The following is a 16,165-nucleotide window of genomic DNA, read 5'->3' on the forward strand; positions in this document are numbered from 1 at the left end:
AAACAGATAACAACTTTTCTCCAGATTTATCAGACTTGGAAATAAATAGTTTCTTAAGTCTATTCTGTACATGTGTGTCTTCTATATCCCATTTGCTTTGTGATTTTTCTCAGCTCAAAACTATTTTGATTAGCAACTTAAAAATTAGTGACAGTGTGTGTTTGCCGATAACACATCCGCTTTGTGACTGCTTTTCTGATGGTCTTTCTGGTAAAGGCGACTCCGATGGAACAGTTTCCAGCTCTCCCATCAGCCTCGGCCGTCCACGGCATCGCCCCACATCAGCAACCAGACGGCCGGCCAACTGAACCTGCTCCAGCGCTTCTCGCTGCTTCGCCTCACGGCCATCATGGAGAAGCACTCCCTGTCCAATAAACACGGCTGGACGTGGTGCGTACCACATTCCCTTGGGAGGGCAGCATTCGTTCTAGAGCTAAGTATGTGATCGCAAAAGCTTCAGTGTTTGCTTTCTGATTTCCAAAGAACCCGTTCGTTGCCTTCACTGCTGATCTGAGAATAACTCCCCAAGTCCTGCTGTACTGTCTGCCTCCTGGACTGTCTCAGATGCAGGAAGCATGGCTTTATTTGTAGCTCTCCGTCGGTGTCCAGGGAAGGCAGTCAGGCTCCAAGAAGGACAAAGGACAAGTGAAGGATGATTGATTGTGAACAGAGGAATTAAAAATAAACTTGCCATAAAATAACTCTAGCCATTTACTGGGAAACATCTGTCATTTGTACCTTCAGCTCAACACTTAGAGCACTGATTCACTCAAAGCGCGTTTAATCATTCAAGTGCACGTCTGCTTTTATTCCATTAGCAAATAAAAGCAAGAATATGCAGTAAAACCTTGTAATAGGAACTGACAAAAGCAGATGTTGGAACTTGAATCTATTTTAGATGATTTGGTGGATTTGAAAAAATATAAAATGTGTCACTAATTGTCCTACGGTATATAGCATATAGAGAGAAGAATTGGCAATGCTTTTGTAAAAATATTTTAGAAAATGATAAGCTGCCTGATCAAATTAATATATGCTTGTGTATTAAAATTTCCTTTAAAAAGTACAACTGGTTCTAGAAAATCGTAGCCAAGAAATGTGCTTTATCTTCTCTCCCCTTGTATTTCCCCCAGCCCACCCAAATTAATTCTTCTTGTTGTAGGTTTTAAATTTGCTTTGTCTTGGGGACTTTTAAGTGTTTATTACTTGAGAGGTGTGTAAGTCACAATTAAATTAGAAAGTTGAACACTTGACTGGAAAACAGAGCCATAAATCCATCTGCTAACATGAATCATGCTGTTTAGTAGTTACAGTTCCAACATAGGCAAAGGGCACACGTAGTATTTCCATGTACTGTGATTAATTAAGAGAGAAATGTTGAATTCCCCCATGCCTGCTGGGTATTCCAACAAAAGCTTGGCTTCCCTCTTGCTTGCTTTCACAGCCTCTCCCCACAGTGGGCCCCAGGAGTCTTGATGACCTGGTTTCTATGAATTCTAGGTCAGTTCCAAAGTTCATGAAGAGGATGAAAGTTCCTGATTACAAAGACAAGACTGTCTTTGGCGTCCCTCTCATCGTTCACGTCCAGAGAACAGGACAGCCTCTGCCTCAGAGTATTCAACAAGCACTGAGATACCTACGCAGCAACTGCCTGGATCAGGTATGGTGGGAAATCCCAAACACAGGCTTGGATGTATGGAACGCCAGACAGAGTCAGATGTGTCCAGTGTCAGATCGGACATGCCTCACCAAAAATGAAAGGCATTGGGATCTTTATGGGTTAATATTTAATTTGCGGAAGCTACCTCCTGGTCAAGCTGTTTGAGGATGTGTCCTCAGTGGCACCTTGAATGACACCCTAGTGACTGTACAAAGTTAATGTTAACACTTTGCACCTGTGATGTCTAATTTGCATTCCCCAGAAACTATATACTGCATTTTCTTTTTAATTATTGTCCCAATGCCACCATTGATTTCACAGCACTCTTTTTAGCCTCGTTTTATTTTTTTTAAAATAAATTGATTTTTATATCTCCTTTTCTTAACTTTTATTTTTTGAAGTAGCACCATGACCAGGAAAACCTAAAGCAAAGACAAATTTATTTACATTTCTTTAAAATGTGCAAGTAAGATATGAAAACAATATCAGCTAAATCAAATATCCCCTCATCTTATAGAGTTGATTAGAATGTTCCATCTACACACAATAATGTGGAGATAATTTTCTGTCAGCAGGACTGTTGGGGAGCCCCACAATGGTGGACTATGATTGAGCCCAGAATGCAACCCACAATGGTGGACTATGATTGAGCCCAGAATGCAACCATGCTATAACTTACTAGACCAAGCCTTTGTTCCACCAAGTTAACACCCATTAGTTTCTTAGACTTTCTTTTCAAAATAAGTGCCATATTCCCACTTGATAAATTGCAACCTTTAGCAGTGAAGGTATTTTCAGGCAACTATGCTATGATGGCTTTTATTCACTGTACTCTTTAATACCATGTGAAGAAACCTAAAATTATTTGCACTTTTTATTGATTTACCCTTAGCCTTGGGCTCAGTGGACAAGAATGAGCTAAGCTACAAGAACTCAAAGTTCATGACTCCTGATGCCCATATCTCCCCCGATACTGAAATTGTACTTAGCATCAGGATGGTCTCTTGATGAATTAGATACCAGTTTTCAGTGGAACAGAATAGGAATAAGTCTTCTTTTGGTACCAGCTTTGTGACAACTAAATGCATGATCCCCCTTTTCCCCTCCCACTCCGAATAGAGAGACTATACAGATATACATTTTTCCATATTTAGATGTCATAGTGACGAGCAGGAGTGGTTGCTGTTATTGGTGTTGTGGTGATGGCTGTTTTATTTTGAGAAATAGCCTTATTGCTTTGGCTGTTATTTCTCAGAAAAAAAGGCAACAGACCACTTGTCTGAAACTATGGTACTTATCTTTGGCAGATTCCCCAACATGGACTTGTGAATAACATCCCAATAGAGCAAACCAATGAATCTGGTTACTTAAGCTTTAAATTTTTATTTAATTTTTTAAATTGTAGAGCTTTTACCAAAAACACACATTAATCAAAGGTAGATAGATGATCTATTGGTATTTTATCACGAAAACTTTTTTGGAGAGGTGGGCTAAGATGAATATTTGGAAATACCCACTGTGATCTCTTTTATAGCCCTGAAAGTATTGCAACCATGCCCTTTGGTGAGGACTTTGTGGCCTCAATTGTATTTTTGTTGGTTTAGTTAGTACAAGATTATGTTTTGTGGAGGATAGACTTTCATTCAACCATGTCTTTTTCCAAGCTTCTTAATTTTTATAAGGATATATAAGACTCATCCCCCCTTTTGGCTGATTCTTCTAGAGGTTTGGCTCTGCATTTTACCAAGCACAGAAAATATTTTGTTCCAGACAGTCTAATGAATGGCCAGCTAATGCTTATCAGCAAAACTCTATTATGAGCAAACAGTATTTGTTCAGGAATGCCTAAAGGAAATTTAGGCCATCTATGCCATTAGCTCAGAAAGAATGATAACCTCTCTTGAGTGTCCAGCGTGTTTGAGGGATCATACTAAGTGTTTTGCATTCATGGCCTCATTTAACCCCACATCTGCCCTTAGTGGTGTTATCTCCCAGGTGGTGATGGTGGAGCCAACAACACTTGCTTGAACACCTGCCTGACTCCAGAGTGCACATTTTTAACCACTGCACTCTACTACCACCCATTGGAATTAGTTGTCCCTAGTGGACTTCGGGGAGATGCCATGTCTAGCATCGAGAGGCACTTTGAGAAGTGGCCCTAAACAACTCATTGGTGAATTTGCCATTAGGATTTTGTTGATGATGTCGATCATTACATTATATAGTAACCTTTGTGAGAATGAAGAATTTTTTCCTCTAGCTCCAGCACCTGAAAGCATCATGTTGTTTTTGGACAATTGGTCTGGTTTTATATTAAGTGCACCAGACTTATTCATCTGGGCATGTTTTCCTCTCTATATTGGCTGCTAGAAATATTGGAGCCCAATATGTGCTCTGCCTGTAGTAAATATATATGATTTTTTGTCACAAATGTTGTGTATCTGCCTCATTCCTAGTTAGCTACCATTTTCTATCTTTATTTTCCGTTTACTCGGATTATCTCATCTATTATCTTTAATTGCATTGTGTTGTATTTTATAGATCATTGTAAGTCACCTTGAATTCCTTCCTGAACACGATAGGGCATACATGAATGACTTGTCATACTACCGCTCTCCTTACCACAGTCTTTAGTGTAGGTGGAGAACCAGTCATGGTCCCATAGACTCTAGAATGTGCAACACCAGTACCACTCCTGTTATTGGGTCCTGTCTCCTGTTCCAAGCAAAAGTCATGAATAGAGAGAAAGCTAGTGGACACTAAAACCGCCTCAATCCCTCCTCACTGGTTTATTCTCCATATCAAGCCTATAACGACTTTTTAAATGTGGAAGAATGACACACGGAAAAACAGTATGCTGGCAAAGCTTCATCGGAAAGACTCATTTCAGGGACCTAAATACTGATTCTCAATGTAACCAAAATGAATAAGGCAATCCTCTCTCGAATCCGTCTAAAGTAAGAATCTGAGATGTCAAGGGAACTTTGACCGTCGCTAGTTACACCTTATGAGGCCTCAACGCCGGCGGGGTCCCCCCCCCCCCCCCCGTGTATGTCCCTTTCCTTGGTCATCACAGAGTGTGGAAAGCAACCAGAACCCCCCACCCCCCTCTGCTCCCTGTGAAGAATGAGGCAGTAACAGGAAGGGAACCAGGGAAAACTAGAAAAACATAATGAAGAAAACCAGGCCCAAGAGAGAAGCTGTCCTGGAGACTCTAGCGCGAACAAGAGTAAATAAAAGTGAATGAATCAGAAAACAAAGAGGGGGCAAGAGTAACAAGGAAGGACTGGACGTGACACTAGACAAAAGTTCTTTCTGCGCCAACAGCACCTCCTTTGAACGGAAAGATTCAGGTCTGCACAGGATCTGAAGACCTCAGCCCCAGCCAGGGTCGTAGAAAACCAGAATGTCTCAGAATATCCTTCCGCTGAACCACAAGTGACTGGCATGGCCTCCCTCTACGTGGTCCCCTCGCCCCACTATCCAGGACTGTCCCAGGGCTTTGCCCTGACTGCAAAGACAGAGGCTTCCTGCCGTGAAGTGGGCCCCTTTCCCTTACGCTGAGCCTTCATTTTCAACAGGGCATTCATCACAAACGGGGGAAGACGGAGCCCTGAAACCCTGCCAACCTTTCACCTCCTACACTCCCAAGTGCAGAGCCGTTTATATATGATGAAACACAGCGTATCCATTTTCACCCTTGCAGCTGGCTGCAGATGAAATAAGGACGTTTAGCCTTCAATTATGACCTATTTGTGTTCAGACATAGCATTGTGTGAAAGGGGCCTTGCTTTGGGCACTGAGCTTTTATTTCTGCCCTAAACCAACTGTGCACAGAAGGTTAGGTTCTACCCAGCTTCTGCAGAACATGAGGTCACTGCAGGGAGAGGCTACCCCTGCTGTGCTCAAAATCAGAACCCGCTGCATCCCATTGTTAGGGGCCTTGCCTTGTGAACAAAACCAACCTTTCTTCATTAGCTGAGCACGTTTCTAAAGAAGAGGAAATGGAAGTCCTGATAAATCGCATTAAGTACTGAAAAGATTAGCATAAACTGGATGCCAAGAGGAGATTTAATATTATTTAGATGAAACTTGAATTCTAATGCAGCACTCATGCCCAACCTCTCCTTCTAATGGCAGTGAATTTTAAAAGCCCAAATTAAGCTGGGAAGACACTTCTACTCAGTACAAGTGTCCTCTACCCACTGCTTGCCCTGTTACCTACCTCAGATGAGATGAGTGAGGCCCTGGGGCCTCTTTTTCAATTATAACTTTAGAGCTTGTTTTTGCACAGCTGAGTTTAGGTGGAAGACAAAAGAGAGAGGGATGTAAAGCTAGACCATAGAAGCACCCACCACTCGTCCTTTACCTTTAAAATGAGAGATCACGTGCAAGAGTGATGCTTATAAAAGTGATTCTTCCCTCTTCAGAGAGAGTGTGTGGGCTGTGCTTTAAAGATGAATGAGAGCAGGACCTGCTGTGTAATTCACAAAATGACCATGGGAGATTCCTTGATCATGAGTTAAGAATTTCAAAACGGTGACAGCAGAGCGTTAAACCAACCATGAGGTCCAGTGTGACTACCCAGGTCGCTTGCCCACCAATGACAGACATAGAGGCAAATTGTCCTTGGGTTTCCTTCTTCATGAAGCTGAGGGATCCTTCAGTGGTGATGACAAGGATGCCCTTAGAAGCAATGGATTTTAAAAGTTTTTTCAGTTTTCCATGTTTCACTTGGAAAAAAAAAATTTAGCCAGAAATGCAAATTTTATCACTGCTTTGGAAACTTTTCAAAGAAGAAATGGTTATTGGCACTGACTTATGCGACCACCCAGGATTGTTCTATAAAGGCAGGTAGGAGAAGTTCTTCTCTCTGGTCTAAGGACACTTGCACCATTTAAAGAAACTTCCACTTACTGTGTGCATCCAGTTTTCCACTGCAAGTAACAGAAGCCCCACCCCCAAAATGACTGAAACAGTATGAAATTCATGAGTTCACCTAAGTCAAGAAGTAGGGTGGTTGCAGGATTAGTTCCTCCATCAGCTCAGGGACATTTTTGAACTGGGGTTCTTTTCACCTTTCCCTTCTGCCATCCTCAGTTATGACATCTGAAATCTGATCTGATTTCAGACCACCTTTTCTTTATTAGGTTTAGGAAAGAAATTTCCTTCTGTGCTTCCAAGACAAATCGATAGAACCCACAGATATTTCCCCCGAACCTTGGAAGACAAGGGTGGGACGGGAAGGTTATTGTCAGAATTGGAGGCGGAACAAATAAATACCTGACAACTGTCTGGACATCCTGTGAGATCTAAGTCAGAACAAGCAGGTCGCAGCCCACAGCTGGAGTGCTCCAGACATGTCTGAAGTAATTAAAATAGCAATGTTTGCTGAAACTAGAAAGAAAGTTGGAAACAGAACAATACACAGAAAACAGCACTGGGATGTGTGTGTACAGGTACCTTGGTGTGTTCCAGAAACCAAGCCAGCAAGACGCAGTGGACAAAAGAGGAACCGTGTTCAGCAATTTTCACACAAACACTTGTCTGCTTTATTCTTTTTATGGATCCTGATCAATATTTCTCTGCTGTTAAAAAAATCATAATAACAGGAATTCTCCAACGGAATAACACCAACTCACATGAGTTGTGAGGATAAATGTTTGTGAGTCACACTTAAGAATTCTACCTGTGGGCTCCACGATTCTGAGAACTCCTGTGCAGACAGCCCCAAGGCCTGGGCCTCCTTCCAGAATTAGGAGAGTTGAGATGTAAACAATTCAGGCTGGGTCTCACTTCAGTAATCACTCATTTGACATCTTGAATTTTTCTTTTGACAGTACATGCTTTCTTCTTATGCACTTGGATGAAATTTGGAGTAGTTGCCAGAGGAAGATAAATGTTCTTTAGATTCTTCTTGGAGAGTCCCTAAGTATGGAAAAGGGTTGCATTTTCTAGACATTCCAAACTTTAAGGATAAAAGAGAAAAACGCAGTTAATGTTTTAATATGACAATATGCCTGAATATCCTGATCTGCAGAATTAGGGTGATAAGCCTTGGAATGCAAAGTTGTGTTGCTAAGAATTCTGTTTTTATTGCTACAGAAAGGAGCAGGGTATCGTTTCCCCTGCGATCCATTCAGCTGACATATAGAAAAACCTGAGTGTTCTCTAATTGCTCGGAATTCTTCCCTTGCTGTTATGCAATTTAAAAGAACCAGCGCTGCTCTCCATGTACAGCAGCAACCAAGAGAACTCTCCTCAGACACCTGGACTTCGGTGGGGGCCTGCCTGGCAGGCAGAGCAGCAGGGAGGCTACCTGGCATGTTTCCCCAGGTCCAGGGAGGGGGCCACTGCTTACCTGTCTGACCACTCGAGAATGTTCCCACCTTGCTTTTAGGAAGTGGGCCAACCTGTAAGCCCTTGGGGCATCTGGAAAGTGGAGATTGAGGGTGGAAGGGCCCAGTTTGGAGCAATTCAATACCCTCCACACGTTTAAAAATAGCAGACATACAATATGTATCGTCATGGGATGTAATGTACAGTGGAGAGATTATAGTCAATGGCATTGTAATAGCTATGTACGCTCTCAGAGGGGTAGTAGACTTATTGTGGTTATCACTTTGTGAGGGATGTAAATGTCTAATCATTATGTTGTTTTGTACACCTGAAACTAACTAAAATAAGTACATACATACATATATACATAAATAATAAAATAGCAGACATACTCATTCACTTTAAGTGGGGCCCAGGTTAGCTCAGTTCTTTGGCGGCAGAGGTCCATCCAGAGTGCGCAGAGTCTAGAGGACCAGGAACAACCTGCCAGGCAATACAGGAAGCTCCATTCTCCTGGGCTCTGCTTCACCTCACTCATCCCTCTTGGGGGTGTTATCTCCTTGGTGCCTTAATGCTCCATTTATATGTCAAGCAGGACAGGAGTCTAAGCCTTAGAGAGGAAAAAGGCATAAGGCAATGTCTTGAAGTCTGAAAAAAAGCCACCCCGGAATCATTCTTACTAGAGCCAGATTTTATGCACATACTAACTAACCAGGCCGAGTAATAAGTGCCAGGCAACACAAGACAAACATACATAGCAAGTGTTACAAGGATTTCGAAGAAGAAAAGCAAGTAAGACTCTTACCTCAAAATATATGCTTATGGTATTATTTTGTTTTGTGAGTGAATTCTCCATTAACCTCGCCCTCAAAGGGACAGTGGATATGGTTGCTTCTCCAGGATCCACCAAACCTGCCACTGACCAAACTGTCTCAAAACCCCCACTTAAGTGTAAGCACTAGAGGGCAGGGAATTTCGTCTGGTCTGCTCACTAATGCCTCCTATATTAAATACCCCCTATATATCAGTTGCTAGAGCAACTATAAGTACGCCTGATATATAGGGGTATTTAATCACTGCGTGTTGAATAAATGAATGAAATAATAGCATCTACTGTGTTATAAGACTTTACAGATTACAAAGCACAGTCACATAAATTTTCTCACTTAGTCACCACAGTAGCCCTGTGAGGTGGGCTTATTATTATTCTAACCTTCATCTTATAGGACAGGAATCAGTAGTCAGCTGCTATGCAAAGTATTACGTTGGTGCAAAAGTAATTGCGGTTTAAAAGGTTAAAAATAATTGCTAAAACCACAATTACTTTTGCACCAACCTAATAGCTCAACTAGTAATTTACCAGTTTGGCCGCAATTGCTGCTCATCCAGCCCAGGTTCCATGCCTTCTCGTCACTCCCAAGGTGATTGCCAGAGGAAGAGAACGTCTGGAACCAAGGTGGCCTCGCTAACATGTCCCTGTGACTTGTTTCAGGTGGGTCTTTTTCGAAAATCAGGCGTGAAATCTCGAATCCATGCCTTACGTCAAATGAATGAGCACTTCCCTGAGAACGTCAGCTATGAGGACCAATCCGCTTATGACGTGGCAGATATGGTGAAACAGTTCTTCCGGGACCTCCCTGAGCCTCTTTTCACCAACAAGCTCAGCGAGACCTTCCTGCACATCTATCAGTGTAAGTGGCAGTAATGCAGGTCAGAATGCTTGTGTGCACCTGGCCACTTAAAAACAATCTCTATAGACTGAGGTTTAATTATACAAGTAATGCATGAATCCATAAGGAAGTATATGAAAGTTACCATTCTATGCTCGTCTCCAGAAGTAAACTGTGTTCAGTTTGATATGGAAATATCCAGGCCATATTTTATGCATCTGAATATTCCTTTTTGACATCAAAATTTTCCTCCTCAATAGGGTTTTGCATAAAATTTAAAACTTTCAATGTACTTTTAATACATTTTAAATCAAAAGGGGACACAATAGAATTTATTTTGTTTATCGGTGTTTTTAAAAATCTGTTCAATTTTTTTTAAAGTAAACATTTTCTTGGGACAAATGAAAGTCAAAGCCAAAAGTGTTAAAACAACTAGAAATAAAAGACAAATGTATTTTAATACAGTGTGTTTTAAGTGGTGAAAAGTAAGCAAACCAAATCAAGGTTTAAGCTTAATTCAAGTAATGTATGTTTTCACTTGGAACTTTTTAAGTGATGTTAAATTGATAATTCTCACCCAAGCCTCTGTAATTAAAATAATCATGAGAACAACAATTTTTTATTAAAAAGCCTATTGTGCTAAAGGTAGTTGCATAGGGGATATATAATAGAAATGAATGCGGACTCCTTTCTAGATAGGATAATGTTATCATTATAAATTATTGTGGTGGTCCAAATCACAATTCTTTAGGAAATATAAAACAGTTGGCTTGTGCACTTTGAGTTTTCAGCAAAATATACTTTAAATGGACCTCAACATGAAATCAATCCAACTTGAAGATGATTCCTGCTACAGGAATTTGGTACTAAATGTGTTTAAGGAGTCTATAATATCTCAGATTCAAAAAGGATGATAATAAGTACCACTTGTAAAAACAGGATAAAGTGGTGATCCACTAAATAAATATTATTTTGTCCAAATGAGTAGGTTAAATTAAATGAATGATACCTGTCACTGGAGACCAAACACAGGAGTTCATGACATTGTTGCCATAAGAGGTTGAGCTGCATTTTTCAATTAAGTCTCCCTTGTGGTTTGGAAGTACCATATACGAGTCTTTACATTTAATCAGTTCTCAGGTTCAGGTTGACATTAGTCTAAGGTTAAAGCCAGAGTATTTCCAAGAAATCGGTGCCTTTAGCCCTTTCTGAGACTCACCAGCAAGAAAGCAAATCAAAACAGGGTTTATTCTAGCTGAGCAACTGGGTGTTCCTTACGTACAAGGCACTATGCTGAGCCATGCAGAGCACGTGGATGAGACATACCTCTGCTGTTAAGGATTTACAGCAAGGGAGACGATACATAAATACTTCTGTCCAGCAAGATTGGAGAAATTCCGTAATAAGTTTACAGAAAACCAAGGAGGCTGAGATGATGAGTGAGGACGTGGTGGGGAACCAGCTGAACATTGAGATACATGAGACACACATGCTGAGTGAAGCAAGCAGCGTGAGCTTGTGTCAGGAGATGACAATATTCATCTGGCTGGCGTGGATGGTAACAGTACAGTACCAAAGGACACTGAAAAATTAGGCTGGGGACGTACCGAGGAAGCGCATTGACTATTGGGGCAAAGAACTCATATTTGATTCATTTTAATGTTGGAGAACTATAGGGTGTTGTTAAGAGGCTCCCAGCTGTAAAGACAGAACCAAAAATCCAATAGTTGTTTAAACAATAAGGACATTATGTAATGCACATAACAAGAAATCTGGAGTTAAATAATTCCAGAGCCAGTTAATACCACGCAGTGATACCACGGCTGAAGTCAGCCTCTCTGGGTGACCCCTCAAGGTCACAGTATGATTGCCACAACTTAGAATTACCATGTCTTCCCAAAATCACATTCAAAGGTCAGAAGAGGACAGAGGGCTTCTCCTTGGGCATTTTTATCAGGGAAATAAATTTACAGAAGCTCCTAGCATCTATCTTGGTTGCATAGACCAGTAATGGTTGACATGTTCTCCCCTAAATCAACCACTGGAAAGAAGAGTGGAATTCCCTGGGTCTGAGGGAAGGGCCCAGCTTCCCAGAGCACATTAAATCCCCCACGTGAACGGAATGTGTGTTCTATAGAGGAAGAAGGAGAGAGTAGATATTGAGTAGGTATCCAAGCTTGTTTCTGCCATAAGGGTGCATGTCCATCAGAACTGCTATTTTGACCATGAATCTGGAAGGGTTGAATGAGAGGTGTTAGACTAGACAAGATTGGAGGGTTAGGGAGCTAGCACATTAATTGAGATGCTGGATTACCTGCAGTGACTTTCAGCACTGAGATCAGAAATATGTCCCATGGATAGAGTCCAAGTTTCCAAACTACTACTGGGGAAGGAGAGACAGTTCTTCCTTCCGTTCTCTAGAGCAGTTCTATTTTTAGATATGTTTCTTCTTGGATTTGCATCAAATTATTAATTAGAGTGTTGGATGGCTAATGAAAGTATTTGAAACCCACTAGTCTGCAGGATGGAGAAGAATGGAGGGATCAAAGCCAACTATAATTTTAAAGCCCAATGACTGGGAGAATATAGAAAGGAAGAGAGGCAAGGAGCTGAGTTGGGGGCAAGGAGGAGAGAGGTGTTCAGAATCGACTGGATGTTGATTTTGACATGCTGCTAGCTATCCACACGGTCACAGATTATCGGCACTTAGGGATGCAGATCTAGAATAGTCTGAGAGCCAAGAAAGAGGCAGGACTCCCAAGAGTGCCCTGTGTAACGGGAAAGTCACAGGATGGGCTCCAAAGCGAATGCTGAATTTATGGATTAATAGTTGACACTCGGAAACATTTTCAGTTGAAAGTAATGGACAGAGGATATTTTCTGAGGGATAAAGGAGCAAATGATTAGAAAGGAAGTTGAGACCACATGTAGCTTTGGCAGATGACTTCAAACATTTTGGCATGGAGGAGAAGGTTGGTAATCTAAAGTGAAACAATGCATACACTAGACATCCTACCTAAAGCAGCATATTTAAAAGCAGTTCAGTGACTCAAGCTGAATGTGGAACACTTCAATGACAAACTTGAAGTCATTAGTAGTATGTGCTTCTGCTTCCACACAAGCAAGAAAAAAAGAAAAAGGGTTTACATAATTTGAACAAAATGGCTCTTCTCTACTAAACCCAGGTCTACCTTCAGCCACTACGTTGTGGATGTAATGGGGGTGGGGTGGGGTCCAGGATGCTAAGTGCACAATCAGGCTTGTCCAGAAATTTGGATTTGCTGACTGACTGGCGCGAGGAGTGTGCCCAGCCCCAGGGAGTACGATGATGGAGAGGGGCAGGACCTGGGCCGAGGGTCACACCACAGCCCCTCCAGAGCAGCAGGCTCCGCAAGTTTTTTATCATGCACCCCTACCAGTAGTAAATATCTGAGCGTGGAAACTGATTTATGTTTAATAATGTAAATATATTGTGCTGCACTATGATATACTGTGCCCAGTGTAAAACACATCCAATCAATCTTTTTAAAGCACGAGAGAAAACATAAACACTCCTGGACATTCTGTTTTCTTCCCACACCTCACTGATTTTCACGAGCAAGCACATCTCCCCACCCCTCCAAGCACAGGCAGCCTACTGCAGAGACCTGTTCTAGAACATGGTATATCTTAAGAAAGGCAGCAATGTGAACCCAAGTGAACTCCTTACTGTGTCTTCCTAGAGTGAGAGGAGTAAGGGCAGTGAGTCAGGCCGAAAAAAAACACAGCCAGGGGGCAGCAAAATGCAGCACCTAGCTCCCGTTTGCAGTGGTTTTTCCTTTTAGTTCACTTCCTATGGTTGGGCCAATTGCCTTTTAAGCCTACATGACCATCACTGGCGTCATCACTACCACAAGGAGCCCCCCAAAGGGGAACGGGCCTGAGAGGGGCCATCCGTTCCCTATAACTTTAGGGAGCCTGGTTCCTCTTCCCCAAGCACAGCCTCAATGTCCATCACCTTCAAGATTATGGAACTGGTGACCTTGGGTCACCATGTGGAGCCACGTGCCTCCTTTGCACCAAGCCCTGGTGACTTGTAGGAAAGAGAAGGATGTGCCAGGCTGACCCTGTGGCTTCAGTTCAGAGTGCCAGCCAACTCAACCCCACCACTCGTGGTTCATTGCACCAAGCTGACTTCATGCCTGGCTGCTCCCCGAGGGGTAGGGAAAGGTGAGGCTGCTGTCCCCTAACACAGGTTTCCAAATCCTGTCCCACAGAGCACTGGGCATCCTGAGGATGCTTCACAAGCTGTGTGGTGGGAGGTGGGCAGGAGGGTAGCCAGGTGGACAGTGCTCCAGCCCATCACCAATTTAACCAGAACAAAAAAACAGTTTCAAAACAGGTGAGCAGGTGGATTGCTCAGGCTGTGAAAAGCCAGGACAGGGTGTTTCTTTCCAAAGACTGTCTCGTTGTTAAGACTGTGGGTTCTGGAGTTAGAGTGCTGGGGTTCCCCTCCCAATGCTGCCTGTCACCAGCTGTGAGGACAAAGCAATTACTTCTTTGTGTTGTTAGTGGGTGATGATGGTGAAGATGATGACGACGATGATGATGGTGTCCCTGAGTGTGTCTTCAGGTCAGGAAGGCGGAGCTTGCTCACTTTCTCCCAGCTGGCTCTTCCTGGGGCTGTACCTCTAATGGCCTGGCACCCCCTTTTCCACAGATGTCCCCAAAGAGCAGCGGCTGCCGGCGGTGCAGGCCGCCATCCTGCTGCTGGCAGATGAGAGCAGGGAAGTCCTGCAGACGCTCCTGTGCTTCCTCAACGACGTGGTCAACTTGGTGGAAGAGAATCAGATGACACCCATGAACTTGGCTGTGTGTCTGGCCCCCTCTCTCTTTCATCTCAATTTATTGAAGAAAGAAAGCTCCCCCAGGTGGGTTTTACTCATCAACAACAGTAATCCTAAACTAGGTATTCCCCACAATTCACTGAAAAAAAAAAAAAAAAAGGATACCTTGTGTTGGATTTCAACTTGAGGATTTGACAGCACTTAATTTACAATCCGAAAATATTTCCAGATAACTTAATTTGTGTGCTCAGATTCATAGAATTGTTAAAGTAGTATTGAAGAATGCCTATTGTGATCCAGAAAACCTGAGGGTTTTCGTTTCGTTTTGTGTGTGTGAGTGGAAAGGAGGGGAAAAGTACATGAAGTAGTATTTTACAGTCTTTTATGAGAAAAGGGCTGGATTCAAGGCCCAAGCATAGCAGCTTGCAGTGAAGTGGTTTCAAACTTGGGAAAAATAGATTCATTTTTCCCCCAAAAGTTATCCCTGCCCTTCTATTTTTCCAAGGTTTTTCATTATGAACTGTCAGACTCTCAGCCTGACTCAGAATAACTTCAATGTGTGGTCATTGTTTTTATTTGGAAATGAGACAGGCTGGGATCTGGAGAGCATCTGGGTAGGAACAGAAAACAAAAGGGATGAGCTTTGGATTGGGAAAAGCTCTTGGATTTGGGATCTGCTAGGACTGTCCCCTTCAATTACAGAGTCATACAGAAGAAATATGCCACCGGGAAGCCAGATCAAAAGGACCTCAACGAGAATCTGGCAGCCGCTCAGGGCCTTGCCCACATGATCATGGAATGTGACAAACTCTTTGAGGTGAGCGAAAAAGGCTTGCACTGCCTTCCTTATAGCTCTTGGAACTAGGTAAGATGCCTGGGATAGTGGTTACATTCATGGCTTATGTCTGTTTGTTCCTGATTTTATAATGACAACAGTATACTCTATAGCTCTGGGCTTTGCCTCCAAGACAAGTGAGGAGCTAGCTAGCTAATTGAGACTCGATGGTTAAAGACACTTGGGGTTACTACCATGAGGATGGTTTTTTATGAGAACAGTTACATCACCTTCAGTTGCCAAGTTCAAGACCAGCCAGCCAATTATGTTCTATTTGATTTTTACCTCAGGACTTGATTAGGTGCAACATCTGTGTGTGTTTCTGGGGTGTGTGTGTGTGTGTGTGTGTGTGTGTGTGTGTACTAAGAATCAATAATAGCTTATGAATATCGCCACTGGCAAGTTCAAGAAGTAAGTGAACTAGACTCCTGGCATACTTTTTGTGGTCAGTGTAACATTTGTAAATGGAAAAAAGTGTCCTAAAATGGGAAAGCTAATTCTAAGTCCTATTTGACATTTCCTTTATATCTATGTGCTTTAAGTTTCCTGAGCCCATATTTTGCCAAAATGAATAAACATACATTAAAGGGAAAATTAAAGGGAAATGGAAAGAATGAATGGGAAGTCATTGCAATGTTTTGAGTAATAAATATAGCCTCAGAAACATATTTGTGTTTCCTGACGAGGCAGCCCCACCCCACCCCCACCACCAGCCTTGCCACTGATCTTAGGAAAACATGTCTTTCCCGGGGCACTCGACCCGTTGCCGATACATGGTTTTTCACGAAATGACTCTGCTTTCTCTAAAGATTAGTCTCAGCATTTCTTTAGCTCA

The 16,165-nt window shown here is 42.4% G+C and overlaps 1 protein-coding gene across 7 annotated transcripts in view; it reads left to right on the forward strand.

Moving 5' to 3' along the window:
• Window positions 1-16,165, forward strand: part of STARD13 (StAR related lipid transfer domain containing 13) — a 492,881-nt gene that overhangs the window by 469,454 nt on the left and 7,262 nt on the right. For all 7 annotated transcript variants that reach the window (XM_074330029.1, XM_019736522.2, XM_019736521.2 and 4 more), the window contains 5 exons: window positions 217-390; window positions 1,501-1,660; window positions 9,492-9,690; window positions 14,369-14,579; window positions 15,198-15,312. In XM_074330029.1, coding sequence (XP_074186130.1) covers window positions 217-390; window positions 1,501-1,660; window positions 9,492-9,690; window positions 14,369-14,579; window positions 15,198-15,312 — 859 coding nt within the window. The remainder of the gene's footprint in view (window positions 1-216; window positions 391-1,500; window positions 1,661-9,491; window positions 9,691-14,368; window positions 14,580-15,197; window positions 15,313-16,165) is intronic.

Source organism: Rhinolophus sinicus, linkage group LG04 (genome assembly GCF_036562045.2).
Source record: "Rhinolophus sinicus isolate RSC01 linkage group LG04, ASM3656204v1, whole genome shotgun sequence".
NCBI lineage: Eukaryota > Metazoa > Chordata > Mammalia > Chiroptera > Rhinolophidae > Rhinolophus > Rhinolophus sinicus.